We start from the raw sequence: 14,701 nt of genomic DNA on the forward strand, positions 1-14,701 counted from the left end.
ATGTAACAGTGGCGGGATGTAATATGTATACAAACAGCCTACACCAGACTACAATATAATATGATAAAGTGATGAGACTTGGTGTTTGTCTGTTTTAATGTAGAAATATAATAGAGGTATACTATAGTGAATAATGTACTAAATGAGTATAAGATATTAACGTATGTAATATAATATGATATAGCATGGGATATAAGATATATTATAAGGTAGAAGTAAACTTCATAAACCAAGATATGCAAAGTTATAATAGGTCTACTAGCCACACCCCAGTCCTGTTATGTTCATGCTTCAATCATTCATATCCACTTCCTGTTGTTTATGTCACCCAGTTTTTTGTCTTATCTCAGCTTTGTTGCCAGCCAGTGCTATCTTTTATTATTAGCCACTTTTACTCAGCTTTATTAAATTGAATTCCCATATCTCCCTGTTTCCTCTGCCAATATATCTCCCTCCTTTAATTCCTTTATAAACTCCAAACCCTCATAAAGTGTAACTGGAATATCCCTATTTTATTAAGTCTCATCAAAGAGTCATATGCTTCATTTCTAGGTCCTGTCTGCTATAACGTGAGGGTGAGTGATGTACCTCAGCAGTTTAACTTTGCCCTCTTTAAGGTTGCAAAGTTGGACAGAGTTCAACATTTTACCCGCCATGCATGCAAATTCACAAATAAAAAAATTCGCGCCACGGCAAAGCACATGGAAGACCCACCGCTGTCACCCCCCGACTGCGTCAGAAAATAATACGTTTGTGACGTTTAATCATCTAAAGAAACATCAAACATATTTTTAAATCTTGATAACGAGTATCAAATATGAATTTGACCTCCCATGTCTTTTATAAAGTGTATTACTCCGTCAAACTACGTGACTGCATTTTATGTATCTTCCAGGACTTTCCGGTGGCGCGGGAAACGAACAGCGTGAGCAGCGTGCAGCTGCAAGATCCGTATTGTTCACTGCAGAGCTGCTGCACGGTTCACTTCTGTGTCACTGTTTGTGTGCGACTAGTATTCAAAGAAAAATGCCAGCCACCCGCTCCAAGGTAAGAAAAGCTGCCTAACACTTTTCTTCATTTGATCCATAACTATTAATACTACTTTATTATCTTGTTGATAATAAAACATCCTGTTAGGACCACTTTGTAACAGTTAAGGGTCACCTTTATACGTTTAGATGTTAAGTTAACTTTAAAAACAGTTTAGAAGGAGGAAACTTTAATGTTAACTTGATATTTTTCAACGACTAAAATCCACGTCAGTTGTATTGAAATATACATGAGGCAGTTCATACGAATCGCTCACATTTGACCAGGTTTAACCAACAGGGGTGTGTCCCATGTGCAAAACTATGTTAAAGTTTGATCTGAAACATTAGTGTTAGTTGATTAAGTGATTCGTCTATTGACAGAAAATGTATATGTATAACACATTAACACTTAAGTCATCTACTTAAGTAAAAAGTGAAAGGAAAACTCCCCAAAAGTACCTGGTTGCGGCCAACATTAAGATATCTGCTGGTTTTTAGCTTCTATGACTGGATTATTTGGGCATAAGGCATTTCTTTAAATAATTGAGAAAATAATGTAGATGTTGGTACATCCTGATTAGATGCTCTGCTGTCCACAAAGTTCAGATGTCGGTGGTATTAGTTCTCAGGGCTGGTATTGTCAGCTGGCATGTCTGTAGACACAGAGGCCTTCCTGTGCACTTTGGTAGCTCTTTCCTAAACTTACTTGGTATGATTTACAGAAACTGTCCGCCCCGCCTCCATCTACCAGGATGAGTTTGAGGAGCTTCCGCAGCGTCCCTCTGGTTCCCGAGACGTCCTCTTCTTCCTCTGATGACAGTTGTGACAGCTTTGGCTCTGATGGAGGCTTTGCAAACACGGTAACGATGCAATATCAAAGTCTTCCTGCTGCTAATACAACGGTGGTGAACTGTGTTTTTTTTTTTTTTTGCAACACCATCTGCAACTAAAGAATGTGTCTGTGTTTAGAGGAGCAGCTTAAGACCGATGAGGAGGATGACAACGGAGAAACCAAAGATGTTTAAGGCGTCATCGGAGGAGGAGACGCGCAGCAGGTTTGAGGAGAGTGTGATCAACAGCCAGATGAAAGCCATGGTGAGTTTTCTAAAATCGGAACATATTTCAGGACTCCCTCAGACAAAGTTTAGTTCTAGTTATTAATTGTATTTTCTTTCAGAAAGTAGACTCTGAACCTCTGAGGCGTGGCCGCAGGTCCACCATCCTGAAGGTGGCCATGACATTCCCCACCAAGAAGACCGGCAAGAAGAGGCCTGCATCCGAACCACTCGCTCAAAATACAGTACAGGACTCCGACTCTGAGGGAGAGGAGAACTTCATCACCAAGAGAGCTCTGAATATTAAGGAGAACAAAGAAATGGTACAATTTGCTCTACTTCTTTCACATTATTTACTTTCATTATCTGGTATTATGAACTGAACGTTGGCCTGAACAGCCTCCATTTTTACTCTTTCATTCATGTTTTTATGAATTTATTTTTTTTAGCTGGCGAAGCTCATGTCAGAGCTGAACAAAGTACCCGGACTTTTCCCAGGACGGAGGGCAATGCCTGCATCTACTACGGTAATTAGACCTGACAATAAATATTTGACACATGGTAGGTTATCAGTGCTCTATATTAATTGGTACCATTTTTGTCTTATTCAGCGTCGACAGGCACCTCGGTGTTCAGCGGGAACTCCTGGAACTCGTTGGAGAAACTCTGAGCGTTTGTCTCGCCCCCACACGCGGTCCCGCTCGCAGGTGGACGGACCCCCCAGCCCGACTCCAGAAGAAGAGCCCGAGGACGACTTCAGCCTGGTTCGCCAAAGCCGCTACTTCAAGGAAGTCGATGAGCCAGTGAGTCGCATCACAAACCGCCTGCGTGTCTCGTTGCCTTTTTACATTGTGTCAAATTCTCTTAATGAACAGTACGGGCATTAACTGCATTTGTTTCATGCGCAGCCCCGCCGCCGTTCCTTCTACGGCGCGAAGGCCATCCCTCACGTGGTGCGGCCTGTGGAGGACATCACAGAGACGGAGCTGCAGGGCATCTGCAACAACGTGCGGGAGAAAGTCTACAACAGCTCCTCTGTAGGTCCCGCATTCGCTGCAATGCTGCAAAAGATTTGAGCGGCTGCATTTGCTTGTTGAGCTCTTTGCCTGAAGACTTCTCTCCTTTTTTATTTTCCAGGGTTCCACTTGCCACCAGTGCCGGCAGAAAACAACGGACACCAAAACCAACTGCCGTAACCCAGAGTGTTTCGGGGTGAGGGGTCAGTTCTGCGGGCCCTGTCTTCGTAACCGCTACGGAGAGGAGGTCCGTGACGCTCTGCTGAGTCCGGTGAGTACCTAAAACGTACGAGGTTGTGTTTACATGTGAGTGTGTTGGGCAGGTCTGACTGACTTCTTAATCGTTGTTGGTGGTAGGACTGGCAGTGCCCGCCATGCAGAGGGATCTGTAACTGCAGCTTCTGTCGGGCCAGAGACGGTCGCTGTGCTACAGGAGTGTTGGTGTACCTGGCAAAATATCATGGATTTGACAATGTGCACGCCTACCTGAAAAGGTGACCGGAGCATTTGCAAAATTTGAAGTGTGTTTTATTTAGACTTGACCGTCTGTTGTTTTAACACTGAGACTCATTTTATGTTCACTGCAGCTTGAAAAAGGAGCTGGAAGAGAAAGGCGAGTGAGATGCGGAGGAAGGAGCTGATCCTGGACCTGACTGACCTGTTCTGTGATAATTCCTACCAGTCCAAACATTCATGGTGTTTCAAGCATTATAACACAATGCTAGTTGTTGTTCCCGTTTATGATATTTCACCTACTTTTGTTAGCATTGACTGACATCTGGAGGAGGGCCATGCTGCCAGTTCTCTCCAGCCTAAAGCTTGCTTTGTTTTTGTTTTCCTGCCTGTTCTAAAGAGTTTTTACATTAAGACTGGTTGATTGTAAACTAAGGTGGACCAAAACCAATTTTAGGAAGATGTCTCATACTTGATTGTTGTCCGAACATTCCCGTGGATCTTAAGTGTTTTAAGACACATGATGTATATATTCCCATAGCATGAGGTCATAGATGAATCGGCAAAAAAATACAGGCTTGTTTATATGATCTACTTTATTTTTACATTGTTTTAAATGTACAGCTTTTTGTCTTTTTTTTTTTTTTTTTTTTCGAGTTGCAAATTAATGCTTGTGTTTTTTCAAGTTTTGTAAATCTGCTGAAAGTGTAAATGTAAAAGAGAGACGCACACAAAAGGTTTGCTTTAGTTGGGACGTTCTGCAGAAATGTCCCGTTGAGCTGCATGCCGCTGAGGTGGTGCAGGTGTAAAGGGCATAGACTCTGGGGTCCACTGGCTCTCACTTTTAAACCGAGAGGAACTGTGTGATATACTACAGCGCCTGGTTAAATATCCTTCATTAGATAACTGTCACTAATGGTGTGGAAACAATTAGCACACTCTAATGGGAATCTCATACCTGTAAATCATTTTATCCTGTTAAAGCACATTCTCGCTCTGCTCCAGTCTCTTTGGCTCATTTTCTGCCTTCCACTGTTAAGTAGGAATCGTTGAAGGTGCCACTGAAGTGGCAATAGAGTTATGGCCTGCATTTTCTGTTCAGAAGTGCGATACTCTACGCGGAATGACACGGAATTAACCTTTGTGTCGCTCATCTTTGAAATGTACTTCATTCGACCTGCACCAGGACACGCTGATTATATGATACTGTTTCATAATAATCAACGGCTGAGATTTCTTCTTCAGTGTAATGGCAGGTGGAGGTTATCCTACTGCTGCTTGTATTTATCAGGCACTGTACTCCTAACAGGAAGCGTGACGCTGAACTGTTGATGGGAATATCTGTTATGCTGATGCTTGATTTCTGCTCATTGGGTTAACTGTACATTTTCATTAAAGTGTTAATCACTGCAGAATCGTGTTATCAGTTTTCTTTGACTTGACTTTTCACTCTATCCTGAACAGTGGCAGCTGTAATTACTGTTATTGAAACATGTAGGAGAACATGATGATAATCTTAAGGAGCGTGAAGGCTGGAAGTTTATTAACGTTTTCCACCGCTGTTAGCAAGCTGCAGTCAGTGTAGAGAGTAAGTTTGCATTCCATAAGAGGGTGAAACTAATGTTAAAAAGATCCATCCTGTCTGCACAAGCTTTAACGGGTCAAATAATCACAATTTACAACAATAAAGGTACTACACACACAAAATGCTAATAACATTTGTAACTACAAAAGGCATAAAATACAATAAAGAAGTTGGAAACTAGTGAATGTTTATATTTAGCATGATAAAAAAATTATTAGCAAAACAGTCTATTTTTCAATCAATCCAATTGTTTCAGCATTGAAATCATGGATGGACATTATGGGCCCGGCTACGTCAACAAAGCAAGAAGAAGCTCTGACAACAACACACACAGAGGGAGAGCAACTTCATTCTCTGCTCAGGTAGACGTCACTCCACTATATTCAACACATTTGCTGCACTATTACTGATCAGAATGTTAAATACAGCCGCTCAGACGCAGAAGTTTCCAGTTTCCATTACGATGTTTAGTAGAAAATGTCCCTGCGGCATGAAAAACAAGTGGGCTGACTATATGCCCTTGTTGTGGTCTTGGTCTCACAGCGTCTCTGAGAGAATTTGCTGTGTGTTCACACTAATAGGTAAAAGCAATGTTTATTTCCAGTTCACAGTGTCTATTGTCAGAATATGGCTACAGCAAATGAATAGTCTGCAGAATATTGACTTTACCATCTTAGACAATCAGTGGACAAATGTGCAAAGGGAACTTCACACCCTCACCATGACTCACCATGCAGGCTTTGAAGCGGTGTTCATGAATCCATCGGTCCTACGAGTTGAGTCTGTGTACATGGTCCAGCACTGTGTTGACTTTGGATTCACACATGAGCTTTTACATGAAAAAAACATCAGATCACCATATAGGATGATTTTATGACAGCTGCTTTGCTCTCCTTAATCAAATGGATTGTAGACGCAGCGTTAGCAGTACCTGGAAAACTATCACATCCTCATGTGGTGTTCATCAATTGAGAATAAACATTGTTAAATTCAAATCAGACTTAATGTATGCTGTCTGTCATTTTGATGCTGGATAACCACGAAAACTATTACTACTGTTTCTAGCAGATCAATGACTGGTAAAATGGCCCAATAGTGAATGCATAGTCTACACACACACACAGACACACACACACACACACACACACACACACACACACACACACACACACACACACACACACACACACACACATCATGTTTCTCTTACTAGTTACTTTCAGCTCAATCTGTCTCATTATATTGTTTGGGTCAGAAGTCTCACAGCAATATTTTTCGTGAAATTATTTGGATTTTGTATCTTATGGGTGGTCCTCAGTCGAAGGTTAGCTAATTAACGTTACTTTACCCAATATGAGCCTCTCATGTGTTACCATTACATTAAAGTCATAAGGATCTTTTTTTTTTCGAAGGAAAATACATTAATTTCTTACCGAGAGTTTGGTGACAAGCTCGCTACCACTCTCGTGTGTACGATAAACATGTACAGTAGCTGAAGGCAGCGGCCGGTTAGCTTAGCTTAGCATAAAGAATGGAAACAAAAGGATACTCTGGATGGGAGAAACAGCTATCCAGCTTTCAACAAATTGTGCCTCACACAGAGACGTCTTAAGTGTCAGAAATATAACATGTTCATTTGTGATTTTTAGAGGAAGTTGTAGGTGGATATTATGACCTTAGGACAGAGCCAGACCAGCTGTTTCCAGTCTTTATGCTCAGCACAATACACATGAAGGTGGTGTCAATCTTCTCATCTAAATCTCGGCAAGACAGCAAATGAACGTATTTCCCAAAATATCTTATAGTGTAAGAATTATAAGTATTCCTATAAGGTTTGGATTTGGATTTGTCATTGACAAAGTGATTGATTGATCCCATTTAATATTTTCTTCATCACACTTTCAAGTGTCTTTGAGTGACTAACAGTGACTAAACTGTTACTAACTGAAAATATTTAGCAATCCAATAATTGTGTCAATTTACAAATCCAATAGGTCCTTTATCATTGCTGTTTATTCATAATGAAGTCTGTAAATCTAGTGTTTATTAATTACACAACTGTTGACACAACAATGAAGCAAAACAATAAAATACAATATTATTGACACAGCAATATTACACAGATATTGACACAACAATAAGCATCATTAAAAAAATGCCAGGTCATATATTACCAGGAATACAAAAATTAATAACACATTTATTAGATACATTTGTAGCATCTGGGTTATGTTGTGTCTTGTCCCATTTATGAGTAGAACATTACATTTATTGCTGGGTTTTTTGTATTGTTATACATTAATAAAATAGTAAATAATTCAAATGATCCCATGATGATACTAACACAATGTAACTTATATTAAGCAACTCCTCTTTTTTCCTCCAAAAGGAATATTTCAAAAACTATTATTAGTATAATAAAGATGCACTTGAAAATACTAGTCCTGTATTAAATACCAATGATCATCCACTTTGGCATGATGAATATTTAGGGAAGTAATTGTTTACAACGCTCAAGCATTGAGCTGATCTGGTAATCAGGCTATGAAATACAATATTTATTCATTAGAGCAGATTTAATGAGGCCTTGCGGCGCTAATTATGAAAACCAGTGTAGCAGCAAATGAGTAGCGCACGGTGGCGGGCTGCGGGGTACCTGTAAGGAGGGACTGGGGGTTGAAGTGCCCTGAGTGCCATGGCACACTGAGCAGCAACACACAGCCCTGACTGTGGCCGTCCAGCCCACAGCTATACATCAGCCGACCTGCAGACAGGTCGCAGATGGGCCCCACATCCCAGCATGCCCTGCTCTCCTACTTCCAGGAATTAAGGCTGGCTTTCCCCAAAGCATCTTATTGTCCAGATTATCTGTTTTATTGCAACAAAGTAGAAAATCTCAGTACAGCGGTGCTTCAGGTGGACGTGCTCAGAGCAGCAAGGCTTTTAAATATTATGCCACTGATCTACTGCCAGCCATGATCCTGAAACAGGTTGAGCGCTTATTCTGCAGTTTCTATTTGTATGCAGGTCTGAAGATATGTGGTAGTGTTCACAGCATAATATGGGTTTTGATTGACTGATATTTTCATTATGGCTGCAGGGTAGCGTGGAGACTGTTAATTTGCTTGGGAGTCCTGCAGGTCTACAGTGATTGTAGTAGAGCCAGAAGAAAAGCTGAATAAATGAAACTCACAGGGCACAATCACAATCTGTGGGTCAAAATCAACTGATTAATTATAATTTAGAATCAATCTGTCAGGCCTCTGTAATAAACACCCTTTCAGACTTGCTGCTTAATAACCAGCTTTACATTGGTACAAATGTAACATGGTACACCTCGTAAAGCTAAATTATTACAGGGAATGCATACAAGATAATTGGATAAGTACAAATTGTGATAATAAAACGAGGAATTATGTAGACTGTTCCTACTTTGTTTTGATGCAGCTCAGCAAGATAACTTTCCACACAAGAATCTCCCTTCTGGCTCTGACCTCTACATCCTGGAAAGCGTAGTGAGGAGAGTGCTGTTAAATGCACAGTGAGTGACTCTGGGTGGCAGAAGGCTTATGACATGTTCCTTTCCTCCTGTACCAGCCTGTAAAGTGATGGAAACAGCAGTTTGGTCCAGGTGTCAGGGACATTATCAAAGAAAAGGGCTGCCGGCAGTTGCTCCATCTCACAGGAAATTGCCAACTCACCCTAACAAAGAAAGGCATAAGTGCACTTGCTGCTGCCTTCAAGGCGAGCGTGATAAGATGACATTATAAATACAGAATTGTTCATGGAGGTGGAGGGGTAGGCACATCAGGAAGCTGAACTTGACAATTCTGTTTTTCATGTGCGCGCCTAAAAAACCTGTATGGGTTTATCTAAAACAAAATCAGCTTCTTATCCACTTGTGATGCAACCATTTCATAAATGTGTTAAGCTGGTATTGTGGATGTTTGTATTTCAAAGTAGTTGCAGCTTCACATAGTTCACAACTTCAGCTCCAGGAGGAGTGAGACAACTAACAGAAAAGAAACACAATTTACAACACACTAAGAAAAAGTAATATGGGGATTTTAACTGCTTATTTTATTGGACACAAAGTATTATCTTTGTCACCAAAACATTATCAAAAAGGTTAAAAAAGAAAAGAAAATAAGCCACCAAAATGCATGCCCATGGTCTATCGATGCTGGTGCTAAATAATGTGGACATGCTGTAAGATAACTGCTGCTTCTCATGGCGTTGAGAGTTCACTATCAGATACATAGTTCTCTATGGCACCTGAAGGGGGAGCTCTAATACAGGCAACTTGCTGCACTTTATTTTCCTTAAACTTTCGACAAGTCTTCAGGAAATGGAGGAGAAAGTGAAAGGGCCATCAGAGCTTTGCCTCACATATCACATACATTCAATTAAATACAAGAAACTCTGCACACGAGGAAACACTCAAAGAGTTGTGTAATGTGTGACAGAAATTAAGTTGGGTGCACCTTATGCCTTTAAAGAGGAGGCTTTTGCACCTGCAGCATCAGAGCTGAATATTCAGCAATCTGTCAGCAGGACGATGACATTGTCTGAGCACAGTGTTGTGAGACTTCACATTAAATTCTCTTAAGGAGTCCAGCAGCACACTTTGACTGCAGGAGGGGGAGGGGAAGGTGGGTGTAATTATGACCAGGGGAACACAGGGTTGTAATCTGTAAATCTATTCTTACCCTAAGTGAGAACTGGTACATTGGATTGATTTTATTGAGATCATACATTATAAATGGGGCATGGAGGAGCTTACAGCCTTGAGATGGTGGTGCTCACGTGCTTCATTAATTTTTACTTCATTAACTCTCTCCTTCAGACCCTTCAACACACAATTCACTGCCGACCATGAATCCTGGCTACAGGCAAATGGACAAGCCCGGGTCGACTTTCAGTGGAGTGGATACACTGAAGTAACGCTGTCAAAACAAATCAGTAACACATGAAATATACATAACCTCAGATCAATGCGTATTCATGCGCGAGGTCAAGTCTTTTTTGAACTTGTGGCATTACAAATACTTTTTTTCATAAAGAATAAAAGTCACAATGAGATGAAGTGCTGTATCAATTTAGCTGTCAGAAAGACGTTCCAATCACAGAAACAAAAAGCATGGGAACAAAAACACTGAGGGGACAGAGTCCACAAGAAGTCTTATACATACAGCATTTCTTGTTAATTCTGCTATTGATTACAGGGCATTTTGGAACAATTCTGAGTGTCACTTTCATTGTTTTTTATGATTCATCAGTGATTGGTTTAAAACCCAACAATATAATTACAGATTACAGAGCCTCATCCTTACATAGCTGCTGTATTCCTGCAGTGTGCTTACTTCTGTGTTTACCAATTTACAAACCAATAGGTGCTGCAGCGGTCGCTTTTTTGTCTCGCAGCAAGGAATTTCAGAATTCCAGCAGTGGGTCCTTCTGAATGGACCATTTGTTTAATATTATAGCCTTAAACCTAACAATAGCAATCAGTCATAAATGCGCCTATGCATGCTGCTCTGCCCTGCGTCACCATTAACTCCAGACAAGTGATGGCCTTCGCTGGTTTGCAAGGTGAGGGAAGGGAGGGTGCCAGGAGGTAAAGAGGAATAAATGGATGGTGTTGGTTACGTTTGACTTTTTTTCCCCTCTTTTCTTAATGATTGACCTATTCAGCAACAGTGGGAGTGTGTGTGTTGTTGTGAAAAATCAACAGCGGGTGCAGAATTCTTGAGAAAAGTTGAAGAGAGACTGTTGTCTCTGTTGTTGCATGTGTGGCAGAGAGCTATAGCTGGGGAATTTCAGTCTGAACTCAAATGTGCATCATTTGACTTTAAAGACACCCTCCAGACATGTTTCAAGACATATCGAAATAATCTTCTTGGGGTGGGGATTTGTGTCCGATATGTTATTTTTTCCATTCAAAAAAAAAAAGTTTGATTTCTTCATTAAGAATTCTTCTTCTCCCTCTTTGCAAAAAAACTCAATCTATGAATATGCAAACATGTTTCACTAGACACAAGATGCCTCCTACTTTATCCATTCTCACTGTATGTGTCCTGTAGGCTTCTAGTCTTGGACCATGATTGGCTGCCAAACTAGTAGTGATGTCACAAAAATACAGGCTTTTCAAATTCAGCATTTGTATGTAGCTTGAGTGCATCTGTGTTGAGTCTCATATGGAGGCGGTGAAGTTGTTCAAGCTTCAAACCTGTTGTCAGACTCTTCCCTCACTGAGCATGAGAACAACACACATCAGTGAGCAGGCGCTAAGTGCTTTTCCTCTGAGGCAGCATAAACTTCTTAACATTTCAAATCGGTTACGACAGCTGTCCCGGAGAACATTTGTGAGATCTGTTTCACCACACATGTTGAAATGATGATTCTCTCATTACATTTGCCATCAAACAATATCTCTAAAGCTAACAGTTGACAAAATCCAGTTAAAACATTCGAGGGGAAAGCTCTTAAAGGAAGAATTAATGGGAGCAAAAGAAAAACAGCTCTTAGACAATTAGCACCAGAGACCACTCTATAATCTTAAGATTATTTTCACCACTTAAAAGCAGCACACATGGTTTGTATTGTGGCGGGGCAGAAGGAACAACACTTGAATGGATTTGATTTGGTCTCCCTAATCTGCATTTCCTTTAACATGCCTTTCTTCTGTTCCAAAATGTCAGTGTTGATCAAATCCAGCTGGAATAAGCCAGAGTGTGTCATCCCAGTTTCAAAATCTTTCACAAGATTTTTCCCAAGAGGGAAGAATAAAGCGTTTTGTCTGAGGCATGTTTCCAGTTGTCGCCTGTGATTAAACGTTTATTTTATTTTGTTTTTTTGCGTGTAAACCGTCTGGAAATTAAGATGCATCCTATTAAAATTCTTAATATGTATACACATTGAAAAGCATCAACCCATATATAAAACCTTATTTATCAGATTATCAGATTATTTATCACTTTAATATTATGGATTCTCACTTATTTTCACAAGAAAATATCTAAGACCTCCACGATACATATAGAGACGTCTTGTTGATGACCCAAAAACTTGTATGAAATTATGATTCAAAATTGAGTGAAATTAATCTACAGTTAATTTTTCTCGAGAACCCAGAGGGCCCTCCACAGGGCCCACAGGAGTCCCCAGACCTCACTTTGAGAACCACTATATTATATCTGGTTAACAGACACATCCCAAAGCTATTTTCATTTAAATAACACTTTGTATTTTTGTGGATTTAAAAAAAAAACTGTAATTGCAAAATCTGTAATTTAACCCTGGGGCTGGTTGCTTAACCAAACATGCTTTGGCTGGTTAGGCTTAGTCACAGAGGAAATGTCTGGCACACAGATTGAATTTGTTCTCTCTGAAGTCAAAGGCACGAAAACAATTAAGTGTCTGCCGCACATTTCACTGTGTACCACTTGACACAGTTTTTCACATCACTGGGGCAATTGTCTGCCGAGAGTGACGAGACAAAGACATTACTTCCAAAGTCTCGAAAAGATGGCATGGTTATTTTCTGATTTTTAAACATTTCAATTAAGCCACTGGTGGAGATAATAAACATAATGGTGAGAGACTTGCACTGTTGTCTTTTGTGCTGTCACGTCCATTTTCAGGATGGTTACTGCCGTTAAACCAGAGGTGCATCAGAGGGAGCTTTGGTCCCAGAGGTAGATAGATGTGTGTGTGTGTGTGTGTGTGTGTGTGTGTGTGTGTGTGTGTGTCACTATCCTCCAGCCCCTCCTCTACCTTCGTCTTTCATTCAACGTCGAGTCCCTTCAAAACAAGGTGAAGTTCAGCAAAGTTTCTCTGCAGAGATGATCAAACAGTCACATCACTAATGGCGATGGGTGACAGGGCCAGTGAATACAGATCAGCTTTAATTGTGGTGGGTCTTACTGCCACTGTCTGTCAATCTGAGCCTTTGAATTGGTGAAAATTTGCTCTGTTCATTCTGTTAAATGACGTATCCAATTAAATGCTTAAGAATTCATGATCTTCAGTCAAGGTTAAATGAAAGCAGTTACTCCTGTCAGTAAGGTGATTAAAAGCTGACTACATCAGGCACATTTTGTGCAAAAATTTAAATTTGGAGCTAAAGCATGAATCTTTATTCATTATGTGCAGTCCTGCTATATAAATGTCCAGCACAGCCACTCTTAATCACTTTGTTCATTTTAAATCTCACTTTAGTTCTTTTAAATAAAAGGCTGCCCGGTATTCAAATGACAGTGTTTTACATACTCATGAAACTGTTGACAACTTTCTCAGCAGCAAAGCTGCTTTTAAAAAGCACATTGTTTTTGTTCTTTTTTTTATACTGCAAACTAAAAAAAATGCAGGTTGAGACCTTGACAGACAGCCAGTTTAATATAATGCAAAGTAATGTTTGTCCCATTACCCTTTTAACTATGATTGAAGGGATAGAGCAATTCCTGCTCAGCAAAACAAGGAAAAAAGGTTTTTGACAATTGGTTTAAATGAACAAGTGCACCACAGCAAGACAAATTATTTCCTTCCAACAAGATGAATGTTGTATCGGGTTATTAATGAGCATATAATGTGCGTGTGCAAGTAACTTCTCTATGTTGTGATAAATGTGACGATGGAGGTGAAGAGCATGTTGACTAATGAGTGTTGTCCGGGGATCTGATCCCAGGGGCCACTGGGGAAAAAGACACCGTCTGGATTTCACACTCCACATGATGTTAATACCCCGAGGTCCACCAGTCAAGCTGCTTGTTAAAGAATGACCACTGTCATTTCTACATTCCCTCTGACCCATCCAGGTCCAGGTTCAATTACTGTTTGTAATTCAAAGTTTTACTTACAGCTTCCTATATGATCTGATTTGCTTTGGAATGGCATTAACTTGTATTATGTAGTCAAAATCAAAGTCCTCCTCAGTGAGACTGTAACCTTTATAACTGTTAGTAACTAATGAGACACCTAATATTTCAACTTAAGGGTCCGAATTTATATGTATCTTTAATAATATCTAAAAGAAAATTATATTTGTCGCACTTTATCAGTAACATATGAACGGATTTTAACAAGTCAGTCTTTCCAGATATCAAAAGGGGCTATAAAATTAGTTTTTTAATAAAACTACAATTTATGAACCTACATCTTGTTTTAATAAACCTGAGATTAGGTTGTTTGCTCTCAGATTATGTTCTGTTTTCAGCTGTAAAGCATGTATTATAAGGCTAAATATAAAAATGAAAAAAGCCACATCTCATTTTAATTTACGTTTGTGTTCACATTAAACAAGAAAAACAAAATCCATTCTAAGATGACTGAGAATGAGCTGCAAAATTGAGATATCTTTATATGTAAAAAGTTATGCACGAGACACCAAAATTAAAACTGATTATATAAACGGTGTCAATTTGGCTCGAGGTTAGCAAAGAGTACAGCGCAACTCGTAAAAGTTTCTAGGGAGAAAGAATGCAACAGCAGACAAACACTTAAAGGGAACTAAAGGAAATCTCCATAGGTTTCTCTGCATCGACTCCTTTAGATACATAATGG

General features: G+C 39.9%; 1 protein-coding gene across 1 annotated transcript; it reads left to right on the plus strand.

The window, feature by feature from the left end:
* Positions 1–900: 900 nt before the first annotated feature.
* Positions 901–4,970, plus strand: cdca7a (cell division cycle associated 7a). Its single transcript, XM_068735167.1, has 10 exons — positions 901–1,047; positions 1,754–1,891; positions 2,001–2,126; positions 2,209–2,409; positions 2,536–2,613; positions 2,698–2,889; positions 2,995–3,123; positions 3,224–3,373; positions 3,460–3,596; positions 3,690–4,970. Exons 1-10 carry the CDS (start codon positions 1,027–1,029, stop codon positions 3,721–3,723), a joined length of 1,206 nt encoding a protein of 401 aa, XP_068591268.1. The 5' UTR covers positions 901–1,026; the 3' UTR covers positions 3,724–4,970.
* Positions 4,971–14,701: the final 9,731 nt, after the last annotated feature.

Source organism: Cebidichthys violaceus, unplaced genomic scaffold (assembly GCF_023349555.1).
Source record: "Cebidichthys violaceus isolate CVI_PGR_0920_01 unplaced genomic scaffold, fCebVio1.0.p SCAF_11, whole genome shotgun sequence".
Classification (NCBI taxonomy): domain Eukaryota; kingdom Metazoa; phylum Chordata; class Actinopteri; order Perciformes; family Stichaeidae; genus Cebidichthys; species Cebidichthys violaceus.